The 12,638-nt window shown below is 42.3% G+C and overlaps 1 protein-coding gene across 25 annotated transcripts in view; it reads left to right on the forward strand.

The window, feature by feature from the left end:
* LOC128755626 (adhesion G protein-coupled receptor L3-like) overlaps positions 1–12,638 on the forward strand; it is a 207,692-nt gene that overhangs the window by 166,164 nt on the left and 28,890 nt on the right. For 18 of the 25 annotated variants that reach the window (XM_053859471.1, XM_053859479.1, XM_053859457.1 and 15 more), the window contains 3 exons: positions 544–749; positions 2,881–3,057; positions 11,691–11,900. In XM_053859471.1, the coding sequence (XP_053715446.1) occupies positions 544–749; positions 2,881–3,057; positions 11,691–11,900 (593 nt within the window). The remainder of the gene's footprint in view (positions 1–543; positions 750–2,880; positions 3,058–11,690; positions 11,901–12,638) is intronic. The other 7 variants (XM_053859459.1, XM_053859480.1, XM_053859481.1 and 4 more) reach the window with 1 other exon arrangement.

The raw sequence follows: 12,638 nt of genomic DNA on the forward strand, positions 1-12,638 counted from the left end.
AGTTGTGTTAGTGGTACATGCATGTTATTTTCTTTTCTGGTGCAGAAAATGGCTGAGCAACAATCCAACAAATCGATTTGATGTAAACCAAATAGGCTTACAGAGTTGGTGATTCACATATCCAACTTACTCGAGGTATTTCAGAAGGCATGCCAGTGCAGCACTGTTGATAAACAGGGGAGTGGAACTGCTGATCTCCCTTGATACAAACATTCATCAATCACTCGACCGTGACTAGATGATAGTGGAATGACATTGTGACAGTTAATGGCCCTATTCATTAACTTTTTACTTGGTGACTTTGGTCACTAGTGGGTGATAGAGGATGATTTCCAACTCACTGTGAGTTCATTTGTATTTCTCATGATGGTGAGCTGTGTATTAAGTGTATGTTGACTCCCCACACTTACATGGCTGTCATGCTGGAACAAGACTTAAAGGATTTGTGTGACTTATTTCATCCTGTGACAACAAAACAGCCATTTTTTGCTTTTTTTTTATCACTGTCAAACCCTAACTGTGCAAATGTATTGTCTTCTGCAGGTGAGATCCGCATCGCCTTTGTCTTGTACAAGAACATTGGCATCTACCTTTCCACTGAGAATTCCAGCATGAAGTTGGGCAGTGAAGCCATGGCCACCAACTATTCGGTTATAGTCAACTCACCAGTTATCACTGCAGCCATTAATAAGGATGCCAACAAAGTCTACCTATCTGACCCCGTCATCTTCACAGTCAGACATCTACAGGTAATCCGATCATCATTGTCGAATTCACACTGTGAGTCATTCACAAAACACAAACAGGACATGGATACATGGAGAAACGCAAGCCGTACAAGCCGAGACACAATGTGATAAAACACGTGGTAAACAGACAATGGACAAGTTAGAGAGAGGTTTCAAATGGATGTGGTAAATCGGTTGATAATAACAAACAAACAAAACAAAAGTCAAATAATCCCAGAAAATATTTGGGGTTTTTTTTGTGCCCCACAAAAAATAAAAATGAGACATGATTAAAATAAAACATATTTTAGACATATCTGGTCTTACAACTGCACCAACTGTGGAAGCCCATGAACTGTCACCCAGTCATGAAGGTGTTAAATTAAGTGAATAAATGTTTCCATCTTATTTTACTTCTTCAGCTTCTTGCGAGGTCTTACCTCTGTAAATGGGCATTTGGCATTTGTATTCCACGTCATGGTGGAGGAGCAACATGGACAGAGAGAATAGTGACTGGCACGTCGGGACAGAGTGCTAAAGGTTGATATCTAAGGGACATCAAAATTAAATGGTGGGAAAATGTCAGCAGGCAATGTCGGCACACTTTATTGCTCTGATTCACCTGCCTCCGAGTATAATTTATAATTTGGGGTGCAGATTTACTCCTTTTACTGTCAGGGCACTGCCGTTTTTATACCCTTTTCCTGCTGTGATTGTGTTATCTGAAATAAAATAGTGCCCTTTAAGAAAGAGAGTTCCTACTGCACTGCAGAGCCGCAATAGAGAGAGTGAGAGTGGCGGCCTTGAATATCCATTGATGCATTTTCCAAAGACCTTGCAAATGAGACAATCATCTTCATTTCCATTACCACTTCCACAATTAATTTATCATCATCAAATGAAGTATTGATATCTGAGGGTGCATTAAACAAAGAGATCCCTTCTCTCTTGTACCACGCAGAACCATTGTAGAATGAAAGCTCTGCTCTGCTCATCTGTGGTGAATGACTGTGCTGTGCTTTCAGGGATATCCAGACTGGCACAGATTGCTGAATAAAACAAATAATCACCCGTTATTCAAGGGGCATGCATAAATATTGATTCATTCCTTGGATGCATAACCCTGTATAAGGGGTCTCCAGCCTGCAGTTGTGGAGCTGCCTTCTGGGACAGCTTTTAAAAGGTGACAAATTGAAGTTAGAAGGATGTGTGCGTCACTCCTTACATGGCTTTTAATTGACTACATTTTGTTTCTACATTTTTTAAATGCTTGGACAAAACAAAACCCTGATCTCTGGTTGTCATCTTGATGCCATCAATCCCTGCAAATCAGAAACAAATTCTTTGTTGTATAATAATGTTTGTAATGAAAGAAAGAATGCTTTGGGTATATAAATAGTCCTATCAGAGATTAAACGACTGTTATTTTCCCCAATGGAGCACAAAACAAAACATTTTGTGTCAATGCTACAGCAGCATAAAATGGGAGACACTTCCAAGTTGTCTTTTTTATTTCTCTCTCTCTCTCCTGTCCATTCCAGTTTATGATGCTTACCATTGCAAACAACTTATGACACAGTTGAGGGTTGCTGCTTCACCAGCTGAGCACACTGAAGGCCAGGGTTTTGATCATCATGAAGGAAAAATGTGAGGTGAAGCGCAGAAGAATCTGTATGAAAAGCAGTCCCACCTTTCCATTTTTTGGTGTCAATTGCCCTTATTCTTTTCAGTATCCCAGTTCCGTGCACCAGTGTTCCAGTATGAAATGCTCAGGGACGGTGGGGTGTCATTCGTCTATTGTTCCGCCTGCTCGCCTTTACACTTACCAGAACCCAATAAGTAATGAATGGAGCAACGGGTCTTCTTGTGTTTGTGGAACCTCTTACACTGGATGTGGTGTGTGAAGGTTCAAACCAATCTGTGCATAATTCATACTCTCAGAGTACAAACCTTATTGGGCTTATTAATCTCATGCTATTTTGGATACTTGGCACTGAGGCGACCTAGAAAGAAGCACCCTTTACGGTTTTTGAGAAGCCAAACTACAGGGAATTAAGAGGGAGTATATGCCGAGACACTGCACATTCTTTCAGACTTTATGCTGATGTTTGTCTTCTCTTAATAGCAGATGATTGTTGTCTTCTCTTAATAGCAGTCGGAGGACAACTTCAACCCCAACTGCTCGTTCTGGAGTTACTCCAAGAAGACCATGACTGGATACTGGTCGACCCAAGACTGTCGCCTACTGGGCTCAAATAGGACACACACTACCTGCTCCTGCACTCACCTCACCAACTTTGCAGTGCTCATGGCTCATGTGGATGTGAAGGTACAGTAATCCTTTCTTCACTTGCAATTTAAATGTCAAAATTATGACTTGGTTGGTTTGTTTGTGCTGTTCTTGTTCTTCTCCAACACAACACAAGCCCGCAGGTCAATTACTGACTGAAATGTTCGCATGGCTCTGTGTTCAAGCCTGTACTGCTGAGAGTGCTGTTGGTCTTCATAACTCTCCTCCAGTAAACTTGGGTTCTGTTACACGACATGTTACACAAGGGCTGTGATTCTAACTTTAGCTGAACAATCAATGTTGCTCAGAGGTACAGTATTGTCCTTGTTTCAGACGTCAGTCAGTCCGCCCAGGGTTCAGTCAGCATGATGAAAACTATCATCAGAGCTCCTCAAAAGGGTGGAGACTGACAGATGTTTGGATGGGCGGAGTCTGAGAGGTATAGGTGGAGAATGTTTTCGTGTGTGACTGGAGTTGTTCAGTGGCTCTTTAATACAGCAAATTGAAACTTTTGACTGGTGATATGTTACACAGGGTCATAATTTGTTTTGAGAGAGATGTATCTCAGAGTCAGCCATGTTTACGTCCTCCCAGTACATGGTTTGGGTGACGGCGCGCTGCACTAGTTTCACTTTTTGCACCATTTATTATACATTTCAATAACTGGAATTTGGACATTCATGAATCGATTCAGATTCCTTCATGTCGTGGCAACATTTGTTTGTGAATGTTTGGCGTCACAGATGACTTCATCTCAACGTTGTAGTGAATTGAACGACGCACATGTGGTGTAGAGGCGTGGGCCAAAAGAGATCAAATTGGTCAAATTTGCAGGAAAAATGCAGTGATTCGACAAAATAATTTTTAAAAAAATGAAGGGATTGGTTGAAATTTTGTTTATAGTTGTGATCGCAACATCACCGTTTCCTGGAGGAACTGACTGGTCTTAAAGCAATGTAAAAGAAGGTGGTGACGGTGTAAGAGCGTAACTTTTTTTTCCTGATTCTGTTCCCCGTTGTTTGAATAATAGTCTTTTAAAGACACAATTGTCAATTTTTTAATCATTTCAGAAACAACGGTTAGGGAAAGGGGAAACAAAATATCTTGCTATCTATAACGTCAAGCTACTTGAAGACTAATTTCCCATGCCACTTTCAGTCAAGGACTTATGTATGTATTCTTTTATTGCTTTCGCTCTTGAATGTGGCAAATCCTCAAGACATGTGGGTGTAAAGAATGCAAGAATATTATTCCAATTCAGAACCTTCCTACTTAAATACAGCTACAACCAATAAAAATATTTGTATTCCCACTTTGCAAGATTTTCTTTTTCCTTGCACCATGTGCTATTTCTGGCAAGCGGCCAATAACAGAAATTGGTAAGAACCATTTCTATTCAGAGATGTCATGAACAGAGAATTCAGAGGAAAATTCTTTGTTTACATCTTTCTCCACTGATGATTTGCGATGATGTGTAAATCGTAATCATTCAAGCTTGGTCTTTGTTTTTTGCACTGCTGAAGATGAATGTAGCTGATTTTTGCTGATTTCGTGTGAGTTATATGGCACCCAAAGTCTCTTTTATAGTCTGGCTCATCACATGGAGTACCAAATGATGTTTGATACTGCACTCCACTCTTGTTCTCCAACTGGGATCGATGTTGTTGTTCTTGCTTTGAGCAGTGACAGTTTAATGTTACTTTGTATATATGTGCGTGTGCTGATGTTGTTTATGTCTTGCCCCACTCTAACAGTGTGAGAGCACTAGAGGTGAGGAAAAAGGCAATTCAAGTCTATATCACAGAATCAAAAATATGAATGTTGTCATGTCCATTTCTGGGTAAATAGATAATAAGCTGATCCCAAGTGTGTATCACAGTTAAGTTCATAAACACACTCAAGTTGATAAGCAACCTATCAAAATAAAATAATATAATATTCGAGGCAAACCCGAATCAAGCTAACACTGGAGTGAAATGTTTACTAAGGACACATAACTCTGGTGGATTGCGCATTCTTGTGGAATTGGTTGGATATTGGTGAATGACTCCAGCTCCTGCTGCGTGTCGGCAGATGACACAACCTCTCAATGACTGGAACAATTTAGCCCCAAAAAAACAAAAAAAGTTCCTCTCACTCCCTGTATATTACGCTCTTTATGTATTTAAATGGAGTATATGAAACTCTTTTGAATACACAATACGAAATTACTCATGTTTGAGGAAAGGCAAATCCGGCTACTCTAGTGGTAACAGAGTATAAACAGTATGGTTTGAAGGAAGGTGGCATTTTGTGAAAGTGGTACAACATTTTGACATTTTTTAACATTTAAAAATAGCATGTAACCTATGTCAGGATCCATCATTCTATCTCCTACAGTAGTGTATGTGGATGAAATGACTGGAAAGAGTTCAAGTCAGGTTAAAGAGGCAGTATTTTTTTTCTGCCTGCAGCATGACACATGGATGCACTAAGCTCTCTGCAGCGCCGTCGCCAAATCTGCAGTTCAAAGGCTGTACGAATAGTGACCCGAAAACCACGATGGAAATGTTTTCTCAACAAACTAATGTATCTGGTGTTTAGAGTCAAGTCGGTCTGCAACAATTGAGAATGTGTGGCTTGCTTTCACTCAAAGTGGAACATCGTTTCACTGAAACGGCTCTCAGCAATCCAGTTTGCCTCCTTTTCAGCATCGTTTTCACTTCGATGTTCTAAAAGGCAGTTAGTTGGGACATGTCACCGAACAAGAGATATAGTGGCTTTTTATTTGACAAACTGTCACAGCATTGCGTGTCAGAACACGGCAAATGGCAGAAAAGTGGGATTGTGGAAGCAGCAGAGACAGAGAGGGGGCAGAGGCAGAAATTTTAGAAATTGAGATCTGTATTGGTGTCCATGGCAACAGAGCATACCAGTGCTCATCTCTGCATTGTTATTACTCATTACCCTCAGAGCAGCAGATTACAGTCTAACCTTGTTTATTTCTCTCTGGCATCTCAGGGAGAAAAGAACAGGCAGGAAGACTGTAATTACATTTTTTCCTGTGCGAGACAGACACGCTCGGCTGTATCACATCATCTATCATCGTGTTGTGTTTTTTGGCTGATGCACACAAGGTGACAGCATAACATTGGGGGCTCTTTGTGTTAAATTAACTAAGATGTCATTATCGTGTGCTGCAGTTACAGCAGGAAGACAATATTTGTGGGTCACACCTCACCGTGGGCCGTGTCCCAATATGTTTGTGCTAACTGGGGCACATTTGATCTGCACAGTGCTGAACTTGGCTCCGTAATCATGTCCCTTAAACGCAAATATTGTGATACATGAAAGGTGTGATTTTAATACCCACCTCTTTTGAAGACTTTTTTTATGAGATTTAGTTGGAAATCTTTTCGGCATTCAAGTGAGCAGCAAGTGAGTGTTCAGAAAACATTTTGTCATTGTAACAACAAAAAATATTTTGACATTGTAAGAACCACCTTCACTTGGGGATGGAACGCATTGCTTTTATTCGCGATTATGGCACGATGCAAAGAATCTGTGGTTGGTTTTGGGTCATGGATTGCCATGTCTCAGTGCCTGAGAGGGAGCCTGCTACGAGTGGACTCCAGGAGGCGTCAATGGAAGACATTTCATCAAGCTTCACTGTAGACATAAAAATGACATGTGTTAGAGAGCTAGATTTTTGTTGCCAGCCCCCCACATGTGCAGCAGCAATAGTTCACGTCATGGACCAACAACTACTGAGTCAGCTTTCACCATGTCACATCTCCTCAGGATGAATAGTCTCTCTTGGCTTGTCATTAAGTCTAACACGCCAAAGAGCATTGGTCAGAAATGAGTCAGTTAGTGAGTTTACTTCCACACGTCAACATGTAGTGGAGTGGAGAGAAGCACCTCACACTTTATTTGAATATTCATTTGTCAAATATGCAACTGCCTGATATTCCTAAAGTGATCATTTTAATGTCTACCGTAGTTTTACTGTCCAAACCTTGACAAGATTCTCTATATTTGAGCCTAAGTGGTTCAAACTTCAATTAGGTCACAGCAGCAAAGAAAAGAAAAAGATTAGTTTTTTCGGTACAGCTTGACAGTAGACTGTAAAGTGTTTGTGTTTCATCTCGAGTGGTAGGTGAGGTTAAAAGGTGCCACAGTGAAAATATGGTGCCGTCGTTTCCCAAGCTGCAGTTGACACGACTGAACCTCAGTTAATAGCCCTCAGGTCAGGAATCATCTCTAAAGATGACAATTTTGTTGAAGCGATGTGGGTCTATTGACATTGGTTATGGTTAAAACAAAGCTGTGCCACTGTAATTGATGTTTTACTCGCTGGATGGCAAGTCAGGGGTGTTATAAGCAAATCAATGATGTGGCCTGCTCAGCCGCAGAGGAACACCGTTTTGTGGTGTCGAAGAGCCAGCTCCTCGAAAAGGTCCTGAAATCCAAGCAGACATGCCGTCGGCAGGATAAACAAATGAAAGTGCATTTACAGATGGCAGCTGTGTGGGAGCGATTACACGTCTCTTTTGTATCATCTTCAGATGATTGCAAGCGAGTGGGAGTAGTTTGCTGTGACTTTGCTAGGTGGAGTGTTTGCTGATTAACCCTGATGATTGTAAGCGAGCCATGTCCCACCAGTGAGCCCAGAGACAAAACCGCAATTAGACTCCACTCAAACGTCAAAGGCAGCCATTACCTCTGGTGGTATCCTCACTTGGGCTTTCAAGTGAAATGGCTGTGCACTTCCATTATCCATCGCAGCTGTTTGTGTACAGCTTTATTTCTAAACCAATGTTTACGTGCCTGCACTGTAGTGTAGTTCCCATGCGTGGTGATCCGCAGTGGTCAGTACCTTTGAAAGTGGCCGAGGACAGAAACATGATGTGTTCAGGCAAAATTCTGAATCACAATTTCCTGCCATCATATCCATGTCAGGGTTCTGTCACATTCGTTGGGAAACATAGACAGTCGGTTCGGTGCAGGATTTTAACCAGGCCATTTTTAGCCAAACGGGGTTCCTGCAGTCACAGTCTCACAGGTACAAGCAAGTGGTTCTGAAGTGGGTATCACTACTTCCACACCGCATCAGATTTTCCTTTGAAGACGTTCCCAACTGACTGCTAGCACACGTTCGTTAAAAACATTTTACGAAACAGAGCGCTCACTTTGATGTGGTACAAAATATTCCGAAAACTGTTTTACAATTATACACTGGGTCTTCTTGTTCCACCTCCCCGCCATCATTCACAGAGCAGATGTGTTTGTTAGGAAGGGTCCTTGGGGAGGAATCAAGCTACAAGTGAGAACTGCTATTCCTCACAAACCTGTAAGTATAAATCAATGGCGTGTCCCACTGGTTGATGGAGAAGGTGAGAGGTTGCTGTCGTTCATCACAGTCTTTATTGAGCAACATGTATGTGTAACTTCTTGCGGAAACCATTATGACCAAAGTCATTGATGGTGTTTTTTTACTTTTCTTCATTGTAATGATGGATTACAAAATAGCTGATTAGGATACCAACGGCAACTTAATATTTGGTGAAGGTATTACATTATTGTTATTGGAGATGCGAACAAATTGCATCATTAGTGCATCTGCTGAATGTCAACTCCTGCTGCGCAAGCTGGTCTCTCTCTCCTAGCCTTTTCAAACGTGACAAATGTGCCTGCTCTCCTTGATTCATGTCCCCCCGCCACATCACTCTTCCCTCATGCACATCATAAATCCCTGCCCATATCCGGAGGTGAGCTTCACATGACTCCCTGCGGTGGGCCACTACCCCTCTGCGCGACCGTCTACCTTGTATGACTGTATTTCATGACTCAATGCCTGGCACCACGGATGTACAGAGAGATTTATGCATTTTAATTGGATTGGACTCAAAGCCACATGGTGAGAGCATTCTCTGGCATCTGAACAATCCTGGCCCTGTTTTCCCCACCTCTTGTGCATTTTGTTTAGGGTTTGTGAGCTTGACTTCAGATGGGCTCGTAAAGGTTATCCAGCTTGGCTGCACTGACCAGCGCATCTGGCCTGCTGCCATATCGTGTTTTTCTTTGGTCTCACTTCCCAACTGCCCAGTAGCTTTATTTCCTTCTACAAGTGAGCCAATATCTTCAGGCACGAGTCTGCACAGAGCGTTTTGGAAACAAGAAAGATGTGCCGGTGAGAGCAATCGAAGACAAATGGTTACTCAAAAGCTACGTCCAAGTAACATGCATGCTGTTTGACTGCATCCTGCAGCAGCGGGCAAATGTGAGGCTAAATTGCATCCTTCTTCTTTCAAGACCCTGTACAGATTGCCATCATCGTGCTGTGTCTTTTGCAAAGGTTTTGGAGAGCACATCATTCACCATCCTACCCCCTAAAGGCAAAGAGAAGACCTAGCTGCTCTTAGCCATCACTCAACCCAGAGTAAAGAAATCACTTCAGACCACATCCATCATCCAGTTCGAGATGTACTCTTTTTTTCTGTTCCTATCACTTGGTCTCTTGTTCTCACCTTCTCCGCTATCTTTGTTTTCTCTCTGACTCAGCCCTCACCAATTGTAGGCAAGATTGTGATGGATTGAGTGTGGATCGTCTGCACAGCTCACTGGCCCAGGAGAGCCCCTGGTCCCGTCAGTGCCACCTTCCACACTAATACCTTTCCATGCAGTCGACCGAAAAGACTAGGTTGGCAGGCGCGTGCGCCAGCATCTGCTCTCCCACGGTGCAGTCACACTCCAGTCCAGACAAGATGATGCGCATACTCCTGCCAACATATACACAAAGAATCACCCAGCATGAAAGTCAAAAGAGCCCTTTGCCCAGACGGGAGATGCAATGTGGCTGTTATTGTACCAGTGCATCTTTAATGAGCGTTAGTGGAGGTGCCACTAACTTAAGCTATTGTGTCTTATATCATCCCTGGCGATTTCTCACTACGGCCTGACATTGGGGGAGGAAAAAGGCTCCTAGCCTGGGTGGAAAACTGCGCTGACTGTTGCTGAACTGTGATCAAAGAGGCGCTTGCTTGGGAGACATCCTCGTGAGCCCAGGCTCTGGCTATTTTTCAATGTGATATTTTCCTGCCTTTGTCTCGTGGCAAATGGTTTCAACTTGCACTGTTTATTAGAGGCTGAAAGTGTGAGAGGTTCCTCTCATGTAAATTTGCTAAATGTTGACTTGGAGTCAAGAGAGCTTGGCTACCTGCTGCTGCACTAATTTTTAAAAGGCCTGTCAACACTAATTACACTCCTGCAGTTTAATGGCGATGGCGCCTGTCTTCTCCGTAGTCCTGTTCTTTGTTCATTGGCATTCAGGTGTCGTCCGCTCATCAAAACTGCAGGAAAGTAGTTTCTATCCCAGAGGGAATCGTAATGAGCCTGGCAGTTTTTTCTGTATAGTGACACCACTCTTTAGATACCTCTGCTTTTTAAATCACTGGCCGACAGTGTGGAAAACGAGGACTACCGGAGGGAACAGTTTCAGTTGTGAGTGCCTGAGCTAGTTGGGTGGTTAATAAACGTCATGACAATTGAATATTCAACCCAACAACACTCGTGATTGGTCAAGTCACTTGCAGCGTGCTGCTCTTGTGTGGGTGGCTGGGTCGCTGGATAGCTGCTCACAATCGTTGTCAGTTACAGCAAGTTTTCCCGTCACCGTCGTCCTCACAAGACGTGCTTTTCACCTCAGTTGATGAGGAATTCATTGAATGGAGGTGGTCTTATTTCCTTTCAAGGGGACATTCAGGCCTTCCACATATATTCCTCCAGCCCCACTACAGGCTCAGTGACTGTGGTCTGGTTTTTCAATTTGACTAATGAATTACAGTTTTGTGACCAGATTGCAATTTCTGTCTCAATATTGCGCTTCCATTCAGTGAGCTGGGCAGCTGACACGTTTCATCTTGGAAACAACGTGAGCGAGTGACATTTAGAGCGGTAGCGGCCCAGAGAACGCAACGTGTGCAATGAATATATATATTGCTATTAAATGATGCCAATGGCAGTCATGAGCCAGTTTCTAACTCTGGTTAGTGTAGACAAAAGAGCGGTAATGAGATGATTAGTAAACCGCACCACTCTGTGGTGAATGTTAACAAGGGGATTTTAATTGTAGACTCAAAAGAGCTCAGAACTTCACAGCCAAGTGGAGTCATTGGTTAAAATGGAGTTTCTGCGAAACGTTGTCAGACTGCATGCACCCTCTGCCAAGTTCTTTATTTATTTGTTTTTTGTCACCACACGCAGGAGCCTGAGGCTGCAAAAGGCCTCGTTCCTCTCTCCAAAGATCTGTTCAAAGTCAAAGATGTAAAAGCGAAAGTAAAAGCTACTAACCTTGCAGCCTGCCTGATTGTCTTTCATTACACCAGTGTCTGACACCTGCTGCCCTCTGTACCCCTCGATTTGTTTTCGGACCATAATGAAATCCAGGGGCAGCATTTTGAATTGATTCACAGTGACTCATTTATGACTCGGCCCTTTCATTGCTCACTGTGTTCTGGTTGGTGCCAAACATGATAGAATGTCATCATACCAAGTCGTCCAGTATTATTGAAAGTAAAGTCTGAAGAGAGATTGCTATTTGTTTATCTCTTTGTAAATTCATGTCAGATATTCTCAACTGTCATAATGTTTTAGGACTGAATCTATTAATTCATTTGCATGTCTATTTCCAGAACCCAAAACTGGTACATGATATGCTACTGGACGTCATCACGTGGGTCGGGATCCTGCTGTCGCTGGTCTGCCTGCTCATCAGCCTCTTCACGTTTTGCTTCTTCCGCGGCCTACAGAGCGACCGCAACACCATCCACAAGAATCTTTGCATCAGTCTGTTCATTGCAGAGTCACTTTTCCTGGTGGGGATCAATCGGGGTGACCAGCCGGTAGGTTCATTGAGCTTTGAACCCAAAATGTGCAACTGAAAATGTCATTGTGGAAGACTGAGATTGTCATTTTCCTGCTGAAATGACAAAGTGCTGGATGTTCGTCTGCTTTATCGTTTCCCACTCATGTCTGCTGCATTGAAAGGGCCAGCTTGTCAAGTACAAGTCGTCTTCTTTAAATTACCCATATTTATTTATTTATCTTTTCAGTTTATTCTTATTAATATTATTATTCTCCTTCGTTTGTGTAGGTCTATACTGTAAACAGAATTAAATGTTCCTTTTTTCCTTTTTTTTTTTTTTGTATCGTGCAGCCCTACTTCTTAAATTCTACTGGAATAGATACATACACACATTCGATATCTAGTTTGATCCACAACTTATTACAGAACTATGAGAGACAAACAGTGAGGAAAAGGCAGTTTTGAATATGGTTTGCTAAGATGAGAAGACTGCGGTGGGACTCCCACACATTGCATCAAAGTTAGCGGAAAAGTAGATGGTGACTCAAAATGAATGTGCAATATTAGTCCATTGTGATATAGCAGCAGATCTCATCTATCACTCTTGGATATGAACAAAGTTGTACAAGGGTTGTAGTCTTGTATCAGTGCATCAGTGAAGATTGCTGACTGCTGAGAAGATGATCTAATTTGGTGATCTAATTTTTTTCCTTTTTTAATATGGATTACATTTCTCTTGAATCTGTCCAAGTAGTTGAAGGCATCATAATAACAA

The sequence above is a fragment of the Synchiropus splendidus genome, chromosome 3, assembly GCF_027744825.2.
Source record: "Synchiropus splendidus isolate RoL2022-P1 chromosome 3, RoL_Sspl_1.0, whole genome shotgun sequence".
In the NCBI taxonomy this organism is placed as follows: Eukaryota; Metazoa; Chordata; class Actinopteri; order Syngnathiformes; family Callionymidae; genus Synchiropus; species Synchiropus splendidus.